General features: G+C 43.0%; 1 protein-coding gene across 5 annotated transcripts in view; it reads right to left on the reverse strand.

The window, feature by feature from the left end:
- Positions 1 to 1621: 1621 nt before the first annotated feature.
- The window catches only part of Wscd1 (WSC domain sialate O sulfotransferase 1), a 53253-nt gene continuing 39380 nt past the window's right edge, over positions 1622 to 15494 (reverse strand). For 4 of the 5 annotated variants that reach the window (XM_087191678.1, XM_004857269.4, XM_004857266.4 and 1 more), the window contains one exon: positions 14145 to 15141. In XM_087191678.1, coding sequence (XP_087047804.1) covers positions 14789 to 15141 — 353 coding nt within the window. In that variant the 3' untranslated portion in view covers positions 14145 to 14788. Of the gene's footprint in view, positions 1806 to 14144; positions 15142 to 15494 lie in introns of those variants that run through there. The other variant, XM_087191679.1, reaches the window with a different exon arrangement.

Here is a 15494-nt window from a genome sequence, read left to right on the forward strand (position 1 = left end):
CCTTGCTTTGGAGGATTTGTAGTGAAAGAAAACCAAAGAATATCATGTATTTTTTACCACCTCTCCTAAGAGAGTAAGAAATGGATCATGCATTCTTTTTTTTTTTCAGGCCCTTTGAAATTTTAGCTATAAATGGTAAAACACATCAATGCATTTCCCCATGAATATTTATTGAAATACCATTTCTAATACAAAGCCATTTGAAAAATGAACCTCTAAGGGAAATGCATCTTATACAGCCATTGATCTTAAAGTATTTACTATGAATATGCTCATCCTAGAAATATTACATACTGCTTTTTATTATTTGTTCTGGGTGAAATCACAGGGATTTGGCCTTGATGTTTTTTTACAAGCTAAGCAGAACTGGCAAGATGATCTTCTGGACCACATTCAACTTTCTTTCTAGTCTATGATTTGTTATTTTCCAAAGATGTCTCTGGGATTCACAGAGAACTGGTGGAGGGGGACTAAACACACAGCTGGTAACAGGTGAGCTCTGGAAACAGATGGTTAGAGAATCATGGATACTTGAGTTAGAAGGATCTTGGAGATCCTGTTGTCCAATGCCCTTTCTCATATGTTAAGATGCTTTGTAAAATACTCTGAAGTTAGATGCCAATACTCAAAGCTCCCACTGGATAGGCAAAAGTTGAAAATAGCAGTAATGCCTAAAGTTGTAAAAATGCATGTGAATAAACATTTATATTTCATGTAAATATTAATTTCAATGGAATTCATATTTCCAATGCTGGTAGGAATGTGGACTGCTACATGTTGAAGATTAGGCCATCAGTATCAATTAATGTTAAAATTTTAAGTAGCCTTTAAACTAGCAGTTTCATCTTTGAGAGTCTGTCCCACAGAACTTCAAGGACTAGGATATAAATGTCTGTGTAAAGCACTGCTCGTTTCAGTGCCCAGGAACAGTCTGGATCTCCATCAAAAGGCAAATATATGAATAAAATATTCCCTAATTTTGTAGACTAGTGGTCTCTAAATATTTTTAAGTGCTCATTTAATGATAGCACATACCTCCATAATATAGATATTTGTAGGTATGAGTATCTTAAGTGTAGGATAACAAACACAAAAGAGAAATTTTAAAGAGATGAAATAAAAACAAATAGAGATAAAAGTTTGAATATGTTTCCCTAGTGCCAATGTGGTATATTCACCTATTTTGTAAATTCCTACCAGAGAATTTTATGCTACCTTCTAAAAGAATGTATACAGTACATCGTTCAGGAAACATCTTAAAAACAAAAAAAAATTTGTGCAATATATGATTAAATTTTTTTTCACAAACAAATGATACTCCTTAAATTCTTTATACTGGGGGAAAATAAGATATAAAAAGGCTATAAAAATGAGAAAATACCAATGATATAATATTAAATAAAAAAGTGAAAATTTATGAGTTATATTAGTCAATATAGGTAAAAAGTAAATTAACTTGAAAAGGGACTAGAAAACAAACAAATAAGAGAATTGATTTGGTTAGGTGCACAATCTTTATCTTGGGTTTAATTGCCATTTTAACATCAGCATTAGGAGATACTACCTCATTCTCTCTGGGTTATTTCTTGGTTTTCTTCCTTGTAGCAGGATGATTCCATTTGTTGCTCTGCAGAGGCCTCTGCATTCCCATGTGCACATTCATTGGGGTTCACATTCATGAGTCTCCATTTCACACTCCCAGCAGACAGGCTAAGATCTCTGAAGCCCAAGTCCAAGTCACCAATAGAGATAATCTGATCGCTCCAACTTAGGTCAAAGGGTCCCAGCGGTCCAATGAGCTCTGGCTGTGGAGACAAAGTTGTAAAGTCAAATCCAGGTGTCAGATTCACCATCATGTTTGAGTGATAGTTCTCAGGGAAGGGGCTGGCAATTTCCAAAGATGTGCATGACCAGTTATTTGTAGAGTTTGTTCTAGAACCTGAGGCCTCTGGACCAGATTGGGTGATCTTTCCAATCCTCAGAGTTGATTCATTCTCTATATCCAAGAATTGGTGACTAAAAAACAACTTGGGTCAGGGATTTGTGGGATTAGCATAAGATAGACGCATCAAAATGGGACATTTCTATGGGAAAATGAGAGAGTAATTTACAGAGAAAAATATGGCTTTTAAAGGAATGAGAATACATGAAGGTGCCTCTGGAATATTTCTACTTGTTGTTTATCCACAACTAAAAATCTATATAAAACAGTTTGCATATGGTGTCCACTGTCCAGTGCAACTCTCAGACCTGACAGGTTACTTGCTGGCATCTTGTGCATAAAATATCCTCTTCCTGGCTCCATGCCTCAGCTTGATCCTGAGATGCATGACAAAGCAGCCCAGGAAGAAAGAGAAGTCAGGAAGAGAGGAAGCAAGAGAATAGGTCCTGGCAGGGGGCCCTGCTGTCATTGTGGAGTGAAGTGTGGGATAAGCTCTGGTCAGCTCTCAGAGCAGCAGGGGAAAGCACAGATCCAAGCCACTTCCCTGATAAGAACTCAGTGGAGCCAGAGATGGCCCCACTGCCCTTGGCTACTGGGCCATTTGAGGGGAAAATTAAATTATAATCCTACCATCATTTGTATATCTGGAAATTTGGCATAGTAATTTAATGTTAATAAAGTGAGAGATTAAATGGATAGTTTCCTTAAAGATTACACTTCACCCCCCAAGGTCAGATAGAAATTATAAGTAATGTAGTGGTGTAGTCAGATCACTCTGGCTGTATAAATGTCACGACAAAAGCAAGGAGTCGTTCAATTTTCTATATTTGAACATCTCATTAGAGTCTGTGTCATTTAGAGACATATGGATGGCAGAAAGGTGACATTTAAGGTCCCTCATGGTAAGACAAGCTCTTAATTATCTGATGGAGGTTAATGTGTCTGTTGAACAGGGGAAACCTGAATATAAAACGGAAGAATGGATTATGTTAAGAACAGATTTCATGGGTGCACCCATGAAGTGGGCCATCCCGCTAGGATGTCTGGCCAGAGTTTTCCTACCTAGCTGGTTCCCTGCCAGGCTGAATATGGCAACCAGAACAGTTCTCCTTGGTATAAAGAAATGATGACCACAGATGTAAGGAAGAGGATTTCAGAAAATAAGTCTTTACCCCCCACAATGATGTAGGCAGAAGCTTAGCCAGACTAGAATGCTGAAGGCCATGATATGGTCATGTGCGGGAATGAAACAAAGTGCATGAAGTTCAGGGTGGCCTGTGACTAGTGTAGGAGACCGTTAAGGGCAGTCAGGTAGGCAGCTCATTTAATGAACTATAAGAACTCATGTCCTTGGGCCAGAGATTTAGCTCAGTGGTTCTACCACCTGCCTCAAAAGTGCAAGGTCCTGAGTTCGATCCCCAGTACAAAAAAAAAAAAAGAAAACCTCAGAAAAATTCATGTCCTTGTGTAATGCATGCCCCACTCCCTGGATGTGGGTGGACTGAATGATTTGCTTATAACAAATACAATATGGTAAAAGCAATGTGATATCACTTTCAAGATTAGGTTACAAATATAAACCAAGATTTCTATCTTATGCACCTTCATTCTAGCTTTTGTCATTGGTTCCCTCTGACAAAGCAAGCTGCCATGTTGCAAGATACCCCATGGAGAGGCCCAGGTGGCCAGGAAATGGAGTGACCTCTGGCCAACAGACAGCAAGAGACTGAGGCCCTTAGCCCAACAACCCTCAAGGAACTGAATCTTGCAAGTACTTGAGCACCAAACTGAGTCTCCCTGAGTTGAGTCTTCTGATGAGATTGCAAACCACCCCAACTTAACTTCCTGATTGCAGCTTGTGAGAGCCCCTGTGCCAGAGGACCCTGCTAAGCTGTGCCTAGATTCTTGACCTACAGAAACTCTGCGAGAATAAATGTTTCTTTTAAATTGTGGCTGAGTTTTGAGAAATTTGTTACATGGCTGTTGAAAATTATTACAGTAGCTTGAGACTTTATCACGCTCCTGGGGTGGGAGGCCCCAGGCCAACCAATAGGCAGGTGTTTCTTGCTGTGTCTCCACTTTCTCACCCTTGCCCCATCCTATGGATTGGGGTCTTTGTGTTTCATCATGGGAGCCTAAAATAGAAGGAAGATTTGTACTGAAATGAACACATTTTTCTATAGATTTAATGATTAGCTTTAGGTAAGGAGCTGAAGAACTGGGCAAGGTACAGAAATGGCCCTTGAGGCAGACAAGAGCAGTGCCCATTTTCAGCAGAGACTGATGCAGAGCCAAGATGCTTACTGCAGCTTAGGTTATCTTTCTGAACAACCATTGTCAGAGATTTTGACAGAAATCCTGCCAATTTGTATCCTGCTCTTCTCTAAGAGTTGGGAACAGATTGACCAAGAAATGGTGTGGTAGCTCAGAATAACTCTCCAGCACAATTTGGTGGCTGCTGTATTTTTCACCTTTTATACCTGCAACATTGAGCATACAGCTCAACTTAGCCCTTGAGCTACTCAATAAACAGCTGGTGGAAAAACCCTTTCAACTGTCTCCAGCAACATCTCCTAAATATGAAAAGCAAGTTTTTATTTCACAGGAAGGTTTTATTTTCTTGGAAAAGTTTAAAAACCAGGTGAATTTGGACTTTCATCCATATCTTCTTCGATTCCACTAACATTTCTTGTTCCTCCTGTACAGGAGGTCTTGTCTTAGTGGATAAGGTTATAAAGATGAACACAAAATACCATACTGGCTTAAAAATGCCATACAGGCTCCACTGGTTTAAACATCTAATGAAGGACTTAAGTAAACACTGCTTTTCAAGTGAATAAGGAAGTTGCAGAATTGTTTATTGAATTTAAAGAAATGACAAAAATGGAGGGAATGAACAAAACTTATTTTCAGGGTATTTTATTTTTCCCAAGACATTATCCATTTAAGAGGTGAGGGAGACCTGACCAACGTTGGGAAATCCAACTTTCGTAAAGTGAAAATCTAACTGCTTTGATATTATTGGTAAGGTTCTCAGTTTTGAGTGTACAAAAATCATTCCTTCTCATGAGATTATGTGGATGAGATGAGTAGAATTTTAGAATGATATGGCCAACATCTGAAATGAACAGACATTTCTCAGAAAAAGAAGTAAGAGCAGCAAATAAATATATGAAAAAATGTTGTTCAACATCACTCGTCATTCGAGAGATGCAGATGAAAACAACACTGAGATTCCACCTCACCCCAGAAAAAATGACTGCTATCAAGAAACCAACCAATAATAAATGCTGGTGGGGGTGTGGGGAGAAAGGAACCTTTCTCCGTTGTTGGTGGGAGTGCAGACTGGTGCAACCCCTGTGGAAATCAGTATGGAGATACCTCAAAGAACTAGGACTAGAGGTCCCATTTGACCCAGCTATTCCCCTGCTGGGTATCTTCCCCAATGAATTAAAAGAATCATACCACAGCGATATATATGCACCCATGTTTACAGCGGCACAGTTTGTAATAGCTCAAACTTGGAAACAGCCCAAGTGCCCATCAACTGGAAACTGGATAAAGAAGATGTGGTTTTTTGTTTTTTTTTTTTATAAAATGGAGTACTACTCAGCCATAAAGAATGAGAAACTAGAGACATTTATAGCTAAATGGTTGCATATTGAGGCCATACTCTTAAGTGAAATAAATAGGACACACATGTGTAAATACCAAATAGTTTCTCTAGTGTGAGAAACTGAAAGTGTAAATAAGGATTGAAATGATTAAAATGAATAATTGATAATTTGAAATATTAAAAGGTCCAAATTTGTAGGGGTGGTAGGAGGGGAAGGGGAAAGGAAAGAAGGGAAAGGAAAAATTATGAGAAAAGAAAAAAAATGGAAATGAAATCTATGTAAATAGGGAAGGGTGGAGGGGGTGAAGGGCACACAGGTAATGGAGAAAAAAATAAGAACCAAGATACATCATGTACAGGTACAAGCACCCAATGATAAATGTAAATGTATTGTATACCTAAAATGTACCAATAAAAGAATTTTTAAAAAAAGAATGAAACGCCCAAGCTTAATGAAGATTTTGACAATTCTTTTTTTAAAATTTCTAACATTTTTAATGAAGAAATAAATTCAGAGAGGAAAGAATATGTGCCCAAAGTTACATAGTGCTTAAATTATACATCCAGATGAGAAGCCAGGTCTTCATCTTGATTCAAGCCATCATTTTGTATGATGTTCTTAGGTCAGAGCATTAAAGATCTGGATTTTATAATCAATGACTTGTTTTTCCTGGTGATAAATTAAATCATGGAAGATCTGATTTTCAAGATGATCGGTTAATGAAGCGCTTCCTTTATTTTCAGAATTAAATCTATATAATATAACCATGCTTGAAAATGAGAAAAGGCACAAAAGTGGACCCTATACTGAGCAAACTCTGAAAGCTGGCACCCAGGACACAACTGAGAGTTCTGCTTCAGAAATATGAGTGCTTCCTCCTGAGAGTTGGACTTCGAGAGTAGAGAGTAGCCGAGGCTAAGCAACAGTCATCACTTAATTAAGGTATCACACTTAGGACCGTGAAGATGATTTAAAATTGCATAATTCGCTCTTTTCCTGAATACATATTCAATACAATTTTGATAAAATCATAAATAAGACAGCAAAAAACAAATGGAAAAACTCACACCCAAGGAAACCAAGTCAATAAAGCAAGCATTACAGAACATAAGTATATGATATCCTCAGAGAGATGTAGAAGAATATCACATCTATGAAATAAGTTCAGATTGTTAAAAGAATCAAATAGTAGTCTCCAAATTTCAAAAGCACATATCTATAGAAGGCAACAGGTGCGTTGAAGATTAGAATGTACACAGTGAAGAGCAAGTTATAATATTTGACTACCAAAGTGAAGAATTCTCCCAGAACTCAGCACAATAGAATGAGAGGGGACAAATATGAAAAATGAGCCGAGATGTAGAAACTAGATTCTTGCATTCTGGCATTAATGTAGAGAAATAGCAAAAAGAGAGATTAGAGAAGGAAAGTGATGGGAATATTCAAAGAAATAATAATGAATGATGTCCTAAAATTAAAGAAAGAAATCCAGACATCAAAAGGGGAACTACGTACTGAGCAGGATAAATTTTATGTAAAAAGTAGAGTTGGCCAATATAAATTAGGGGTTCATTGATAACTTTGCAAATAGATGCTTCTATTAATGTTGATACATTAGCTTGGGAAGATGGGCCCTGAATTCATTGTTATGATTTGACTGCAACCTGATCTTCTTGGATGATGCTTCGAAACACCCATTGCATTTCACACAATTCAATGCATGGTGCTCTACAGACATAAAGCCTATCCTGATGGCAGGAGGGTTTCCTTACTGAAGTTGTGGTAGACAGACTGAAAGGGGATCCCCAATGATTCTCACTTTCTGGCATTCATGCCTTTGTGTCATCCCCTCCCCTTGAGTGTGGGTGGGACCTGTGACTTGCTTCTAACTAGCAGATATAGCAAAGGTGAAGAGAAAATTTCCTGTGTCTCTATTATATTTGCAAGATGATCTCACTTTCTGGTTGGTCTTTAAGAAGCAAAGAGCTGTGTGGTGACCTGCATATGGAGAGGCCTACTTGTGAAGGAATGCTGGGTGGCCTGTGGGAGCTGAGGATCTCTGTCCTACAACCACATATGACTTAATTTTGCCAACAGTCTGAGTGAGCCTGGAAGTGGGCCCTTCCTTGGTCACATCTTCAGATTAAAGCCCAGTCTGCCAACACTTTGATTGCAATGTGCAGAGATCCTGAGCCAGAGAACCCAGCTGGGCTATGCCCAGACTGCTGACTTGCACACAAAGTGTGGGATGACCAATGGGTGCTATTTTCCACTACTCAGTTTATGGTCTCTTGTTACGCAGCAATATAAAGTAAATTCAGGTGATTCCAGGACATGAATTTCAACTTTTGATGATGCCTATGGTGCAACTGGATGGTGGAAGGCTGGGGAAATTTCTGTGCTTAGTACCACTAATCTGCTGTCCTGGTATTTTGCCAAACACACACTAATCCTACTCCCTGCCTTTCAAAGTAAGAGTGAATTATTGTCACCTTGATATGGCAGCTCTGACTGTAGGAAGGAGTTTTCCAAATGGATGCTGATGCCCAGGTGACTGGGCTCTTGTCACTGGTAGTGCTCAGGATAGCTGGCAGGTGATTCAAAGGTGCTATTGTCTGTCAGCAGCTGCAGCTCACACCTGCATGCCTATGTACTTGTAAATACATAAACACAGCTGAGTGAACTCACTACAGATGCTTGCCTACCACTATCCTGGCATGACAAGGTCTTTCTGCTGCCTGGGATGTTTGTGACTCAGGATGAAATCTCTGGACTCTTATTTTATGGCAAGTGCCATTTCTCAGGAAGTGTCTGAGAAATCTAATGTCAGCCTAAAAGGGGTAACAGTGGGCAAGTATACTCATATTGATCTCCTGGGATCCTCATCTTTCTCTACATATCTTACAGAACTTCACCTTGGCATACTATATGAAAGATGTTCCAAAGAGAGCATGAAGATATGGTAAGGGCTATGGTTTGAATAAGTGTGCCCTAAAGGCCAAATCTGAGCCCATGGCATGAGTGGGAGGTGGTGGAAAACTAGGAGGGGACCTAATGGGAGGTCTTCCAGTCCCTGGGGGCATGCTCTTGAAGGGGATACTGAGACCCCAGCCCCTCTCTTTCTTTCCCAGTTTTTGTCACAATGTGATGTGCTGCTTTGCCACAGCCCCAAAGAAACAAATCATAGCCTGCACTTGCAAAACTGTGAGCCAAAATAAACCTTTCTTCTTTTCAAGTTGATTTTCTCAGATATATTGTTATGTAATAGAAAGCTGACTAATACAGAAAATTATGGTCCATCTCTTTTACCTCACTTCTTCAGAGACAAATGCTTCTGAACAGGTTTCTAAGCATAGGGGTTGCTTGATGGGTGGCCTTTAAAAGTGAACTCAGTGGTCACCAGCAAGTATTTCAGCCAATAGTTCACAGTGAAATTAGTGGAGTCATTTCCAAATGAGATGAATATGTACAATTGTCTCATTTTCAGCAAGTTCTTGGAGTTATAGGGATGCAATGTGGAGGCAATCAGGTGGTCTAGTGGAAAGATTCCACATTTGGATCCTAGCTCTACCATCCATTCTCACAGCATGACCTACGACACCCTTCCTCATTCTGAATCTCATTTTCCCCATCTGTACAATAAAGTGGCTAAACTATGGCCAACTTAGTCTTAGATACTACATTTTCTCTTCTCCCAGCATAAAAATAAAAATAAAAATGCTCATCTCACTGAGACACCCATGAGATGACGAATATCCATGGAACTTCATGACCCACAGGAATACTGCTTACTGTATAGATTATCAGGGGCCACACTTTCAGGACATGGATCTGTCACCATTGATGTCCAAACCTGAAAACCAAACATCTCAAGTACCAAAGACACACCTTGGGTAGTTCATTCATTCAACTCATGCTTACAGCATCAACTGGAGTTCTTTTCATTTTGTTTGACATCAAGATTCTTCATTTTATAGAAGCAATCATGTTTGCAATTTAGGGTAGATCTGGTCATATTTCCCATGGCAGGCACCTGGGTTTCTGTGATGTTTCTAAACAGGAAGTGTCTGAGAAATCTAATGTCAGCCTAAAAGGCGTAACAGTGGGCAAGTATACTCATATTGATCTCCTGGGATCCTCATCTTTCTCTACATATTTTACAGAACTTCACCTTGGCATACTATATGAAAGATGTTCCAAAGAGAGCATGAAGATATGGAGCACATATAACTCCACGTGCCTCTCCAATTTCTGGTACACAGTGAGATTAAAGAGGTAAGTCCAAAGGAAGAAAACTCTTAGATGTTATTGTCCTACTTTTCCAATGGCTTTATTCTGCTCCACCCCAAGTCTGCATGTCCCATTCAGCAAAATCAAAGCTTTATAGCTAATCATGCCTCCTTCCTTAGACAGCACCTAACTATCTGCTGTCACTATTACCTCCTACCCACTGAAGGGGTTCACATACCCTGGAAGTAGCTTATCAAAGAATTCTTTCCTACACCACGTGGTCTTTTCCATGAAAGGAACTATGGTAAATGCAAAAGAACCACACTTTCACAATCATCACAGATGTTATTCCAGTCCTCTCATTCATCATGCAGAGAGAATAATCAAATAATAACCACACCAAAGAGTTCATAAAGGGCTAAATGAGACAATTGATTGGCTGAGCATCCAACAGGAACTGTTTTCCAAGGGTATCTTGGTGATCTCCTTGTCAGGACTGAGTAATGCTACTTGTCTTGGTTGATGGCTTCCTATTGAGTACTTCACACTCAGCCCCTTCCTTTGAAAGTAACCTGACAGTCCTACTAGCTCATGGTGGTGGGGTTTCCTTCTTTATCTGCATCAACTGTTGAGACAGAGAATGTCAGAGCTCCAGGACTTTTCACTCCAAGCCCTTTTTATGGTGCTCTGGGTTGGAAGTAACAGAAATCCAACTCAACCCCATTTAAGTAATAAATAGAGACTTTATTGGCTCATGTATGAAAAAGGTCCAGAGGCAGGACGACTCTCAAAGTTTACCCTATATTTAATATCACTGAAGACCTGGATCTTGTTGCCTCTCAACTCTCCCTTCAGCTTCATGTTGAGAGTGATGCTATAATGGTCCCAGGATGGTCATTATCAAATTCAGGATTACCTGCTTTCTCTTCATATCCTTCTCCCTCTCCCTCTCTCATTCTCCCTCTCCCTTTCCCTCCACCTGTTTTATTGTCCTGGGGATTGAACCCAAGGCCTTTCCACTGACCCATCCCCAGTTCTTATAAAAAAGTTTTCGTTTTGAGACAGCGTCTCTTTCAAGTTTCCAGGCTGGGCTCAAACTTGTGATCTTCTTGCCTCAGCCTCCCAGAGTACTGGGATTTCAGGCATGTGCCATCTCACCAGCCCAGCCCCAGAAGTCTTGAAATTCCCTCTGCCTACATAGATCTAGCTCACACAATCATACCTAGATCAGTCACTCTGGCCAGAGAGATGGAATACATTATTGGCTTAGTTTACATCAAATGTTCACTCCTGGAAGTGGTGAGAGCCAGTTCTGCCATCATATGAACCCTCAGCAGAAATGAAGGACTGGTGGGAAAGGAAATAGGGGAGTAGATGTTGGAAATGCAATCAACATCCATCACATCCCTCATTTTATGGATGAGAGACTGAGACCAGACATGAAAAGACTGTCTAAGATGACAGCAAGCTGGGACCACAACCTAGCCCAAAAATATACAAACCTTCCAATGCTTTCACTATACTTTGCTCCTACCTGGTTCAGGCCAATTCATCCAATATGCAAATGATCAATTTGAACCAATCAATTTCTCTGTAGCCCTTATAAACTGCTTTGTAGGCACCAAATTTCAAGCACCTCCACCAAGTTTTGACGTCAAACAAAACAAGCTTGGCCCAAGGATTCTTACAGACATGAGGCTCAACTTCATCTCTTCCTCCTCCCTTCTTGGGGCCTCCTAAGAACCAAATAGCTCTTGCTACTTTTAAGAGAAAAAAAACTGCATTCTGATGTGCAAACATGATTGCATATTCATGCACTCAAAATCTAATTTTAGCTGCGAGAGGCTTCATTATAAGATGCTCACATAATTAAGCAGCTTTCTTCCCAGGGTTTGGGAGCTTGTCTATTCTTCTTTCTCATTTACACATCACTAGGATTATCAGGATGTGTTTTAGTTTTTTAAAATTATGTATTTTGGTTTTTCCAAATTGATCCACAACAGGAGATAAAATCTATGAAAATGACATGTTTTAACACAGGTTTGTGTAACTCCATATCCTTGCTATTACAGTTGGAATCTGTAGAGAGTTTTGCTGTTCTGTTATAATTGAGTCTCAATGCATTTGCCACTCTTCTGCTCTACAGACAGATCAGCTTGTACCCTGAGGCTGGTCAGGACAGTATCCTCTTTCCTGAGAAGCCAAGAGTTGTAGATGAGACCTAACTTTGGAGAGAGCCAAACGGATTTTCCCAAAAGGACAGACAGATTCCTCATCCTAATAAGGAGGTAGACCCAGGATGAGGGCTGCTGGGAACCAGCAGTGGCTGTGAACTCCATGCCATATGAACTGACAGCACCCCACCTGAAAGGGGATGAAGCCTTGGGGCATCTGGCAGCAGTGAATGTACCAACCAACTCCCAGGAGAAACTCTCCAGGGCTGTTGGCTCTCTCAGGCTCCTGGGGTGGTGAGTGAAGTGTAGGAGATCAGGCCTTGGCTGCAGGCTGGTCAGTTCTCTCTACATGTTTTCCCTTCCCAGCCTCTAGGGTTTTAGTCTTTGCCTCTGATCATCTGGATGCCCCTGGAGAGTGAGCCCAAGCCTTGGCTCTATTGCACAGGCCAGCCTCCCTGCTCTCTAGCAATCTGATGCCAGGCCTACTGCCTTTTTGAGTCTATAGGTTTGCTCTGGGATGTAGACACCCCTGGCTCCCTTCCAAGGCAGCATGGAAACTCCTGTGGGTCTCAACTGCTTCCATGCTCAAAGGAAATAGCTTTGTCAGGGGCTTTCACAGAAAGGACCATGTAGCCATCCTAAGCCAGTGAACATTTACAAGGACACTGGTGTTCCCAGCTTTAAGATCCCAAAGTAAGTTCTAAAACAGCCTCTCATTGGGAATCACATGGAAGCTACCAGGAGCGGGGTCAATCCCCCCACCCTTCACTGGGTGAGAGGGAGCTTCACTGGGTTCTCCACCTGGTCTGTGCTCACTGCAAGGAGCCCTTGGCTCCCATGGCCAGGCCAGGGGGCAGAGGCAGGATATACCAATGGCAAGGCTGAGCGGAGGTCTCCCTGATGGCCACCCCAGGGCAAGATCACAGGGTCCTGCCGGGATTAGCTCAAGCCTGTAGGAGCCACACAGGGGCCACCTGATTTCAGGCTCACCTACTTCTTCTCCCTTGTGTGGGTTAGTCTGCAATGAGATCTTCACAATCCTCCCTATACCCTGGCCACACCAAGCTTTGCTCCCAGACTACATCCCATTCTCCAACCTGACCTTCCGGGTCTCTGAGTCTAAGATATGTAGTAAAGCATGCAGTTGGTCATTAGCATCAGCAGCTCTCCTGGTCTTGGGTTAGCAGGGCATGGCCCAGGCTGAGCACTAAGTAGCCACAAGGATAGAGTTCCTTTCTATGCCCACCTGTCCTTTTCAAGGATTGCCCCAGCCTCTGAGGCTTTGCACATGCTCCTCTCTCTCCCTTGACTATCCTCCCCATCTCCCCTATGCTAGGATAATTCCTACAGATTTCTCAAGACCACTTCAATCTGAAGGCACTCCTCAAAGGCCCCAACACAGTGACCGAGTCCCCTCTGAGCTCACATAGCACTTAAGTTCCTCGGAGATGGGGTGTCTCATGCCCCTCACTAGACTGTGAAGTGAGAGGGGAGCAAGGGCTTCTGGCATTTGCCTCTTCCCCGTGCTTGGTCAACAGAGGCATCCATGACTATATGGGCTTCCCCTTGGAAGGAGGAAAAGGATAAACAAGTGGGAACAATGTCACCACACAGAAACAGAGACAGATGGTGTAACAAAGAGGCTGAGTGACAATATAATGGTGATAGGATGTGTCAGGATGGACACAGAGTGGCACAGAGGGTCTGCCACCAGGGGTCTGGCAGAAGCTGTGGCACAAGGGTCACATAGAGCATTCCTATGACCCGAGTGTGACAATCAGAGAACAGGTCTTGTTAATATGTGTTGGGCAACAGTCCCAGTGGCCCCAAAATGAATCCTCAAGGGTCTCCTATGTCCACCCCAGCCCCCTCCTGCTGGAATACTGGTCCCTTGGGTCCTGGACTTTCCTAGAGACTTAGCCCCTGCCCCACCCCGCCCCAACCCTCATACCCTGCTTCTGGGGCAGAGTGTGAATATGCAGCTTCCTTAGAAAGCATCAGAGGAAAAAGGCAGGAGGGGCCCCACTCCAAGGACCACTGACTTGGGGTGAGTTGAAGAGAAAGGTTGGGCTAGGCAGAGTGGTCAGTATGTGCACCTGTAGAGCATGGCAGGGGGTGGGCTTCACTTTGCCCACCGTGCCTCACCATCCCATCCACAGAGAAGAGAGAGGCTGAGCTGCAGACTTTGCAGTGCCTGGTAGTCACAGCACACCTTTATGGGAGGTCAGACAAGGTCAGGGCCGAATAGCCCAACATCAACAGTCTACACCCACCTCCATCCCTTTCTGCTTGGGGCACGAGTGCCTGCCCAGGCTGGCATTCTAGAGTTGAGGGCTCTGGAAAGCAGGTCTGTGCTGGGGCTGGACACAGGAAGCCTAGGGCCTCTCAGAGCCCAGGATACATGTATGTGCACGTGCACCTATGAGAGACAGCCAGCCAGCCTCTGGGCACACACCCTGGTACCTATGTGTTTGTGTCTGTATGTGGCTGCATTTGCAAGGCTGGGCACATCTGGCTCACCCTGCATGGGTGGCTTAGGCACATCAAAATGGGCATCGTGAGTGTGGAACAATGTCTAAGTGTCTGTGAACATGTGAGTGTCTGTCAGGAGTGTGTGTCCATTTGTCTGTCCTGTGATGTGTCTGGGTGGGTCTGGCATCCAGATCAAGTCTCCCTGCAGCACCCGAGGGCCTCCCTGCTGACTGTGTACAAGCAGCCATATGTCCCATGTCCCAGAGGTCCACGACCCAGCAGCAGAACAGGGGTACAGTTTCATGGCATGACTGCATCTTGAAGCAAGGGTGGGCAGCTTGGGCTGGGGCCTATCATCTGGGCACATACTCCCTGGGCAGTCCGGCCCAGTTGTGGTCACGCAAGGCCTGGTCCACTGTCCGGATATAGCCATTGATCAGGTCTTTCATCTCGGGAGTGAAGGGTTCTGGGTCATGTGGGCGCTGGCCATGCCGCCGGAAGCTGCCTTCCTTGTTGTTCTCCACACAGAGCAGCCGATCCTCACTCACAGACACATTGAGGAAGGCCACCATCTCCCGCAGTGTGGGGACCAGGCTGCGGCGCAGCTCTTCATAGTGCACCACCAGCAGCCGCTTCCCATACTTCAGCCAGTCCAGCACATGCGAGGACCACCATGACGCATAACTGTTCACGAAGTCTGGCCACTCTGGAGTGGACAGAGAAAGGACATGGTCAAAGACTGCCCTGCCATGGCGGCTGGCTCCATTGGGCCTGCCAAGGAGAAAGAGGCAGCCAGGGTTTCCATGGGCCATTGCTCAGGGCCAATCTGCCTGGATTGCCATGGGAGCAAGACCCTTTGGTGACCTAGTGTGAATAATGGGCTTGAATGAGTCCTAGGGCAACAGCATTTCCTTGGAAACATACCAAGTTAAGAAAAACATGGCCTGTTATATGCCAACAACCAGTTATCTCTGTGTGCACTATGATTTCCTTAACTTTTGAGGTTGTACCTGGACAAAGAGGTCTGGGAGTGGACCTGTAGTCCCAGGCTATCATGAC

This window comes from Heterocephalus glaber, unplaced genomic scaffold, assembly GCF_053883595.1.
Source record: "Heterocephalus glaber isolate CG9 unplaced genomic scaffold, H.glaber_assembly_v1.0 deba00001564, whole genome shotgun sequence".
In the NCBI taxonomy this organism is placed as follows: Eukaryota; Metazoa; Chordata; class Mammalia; order Rodentia; family Bathyergidae; genus Heterocephalus; species Heterocephalus glaber.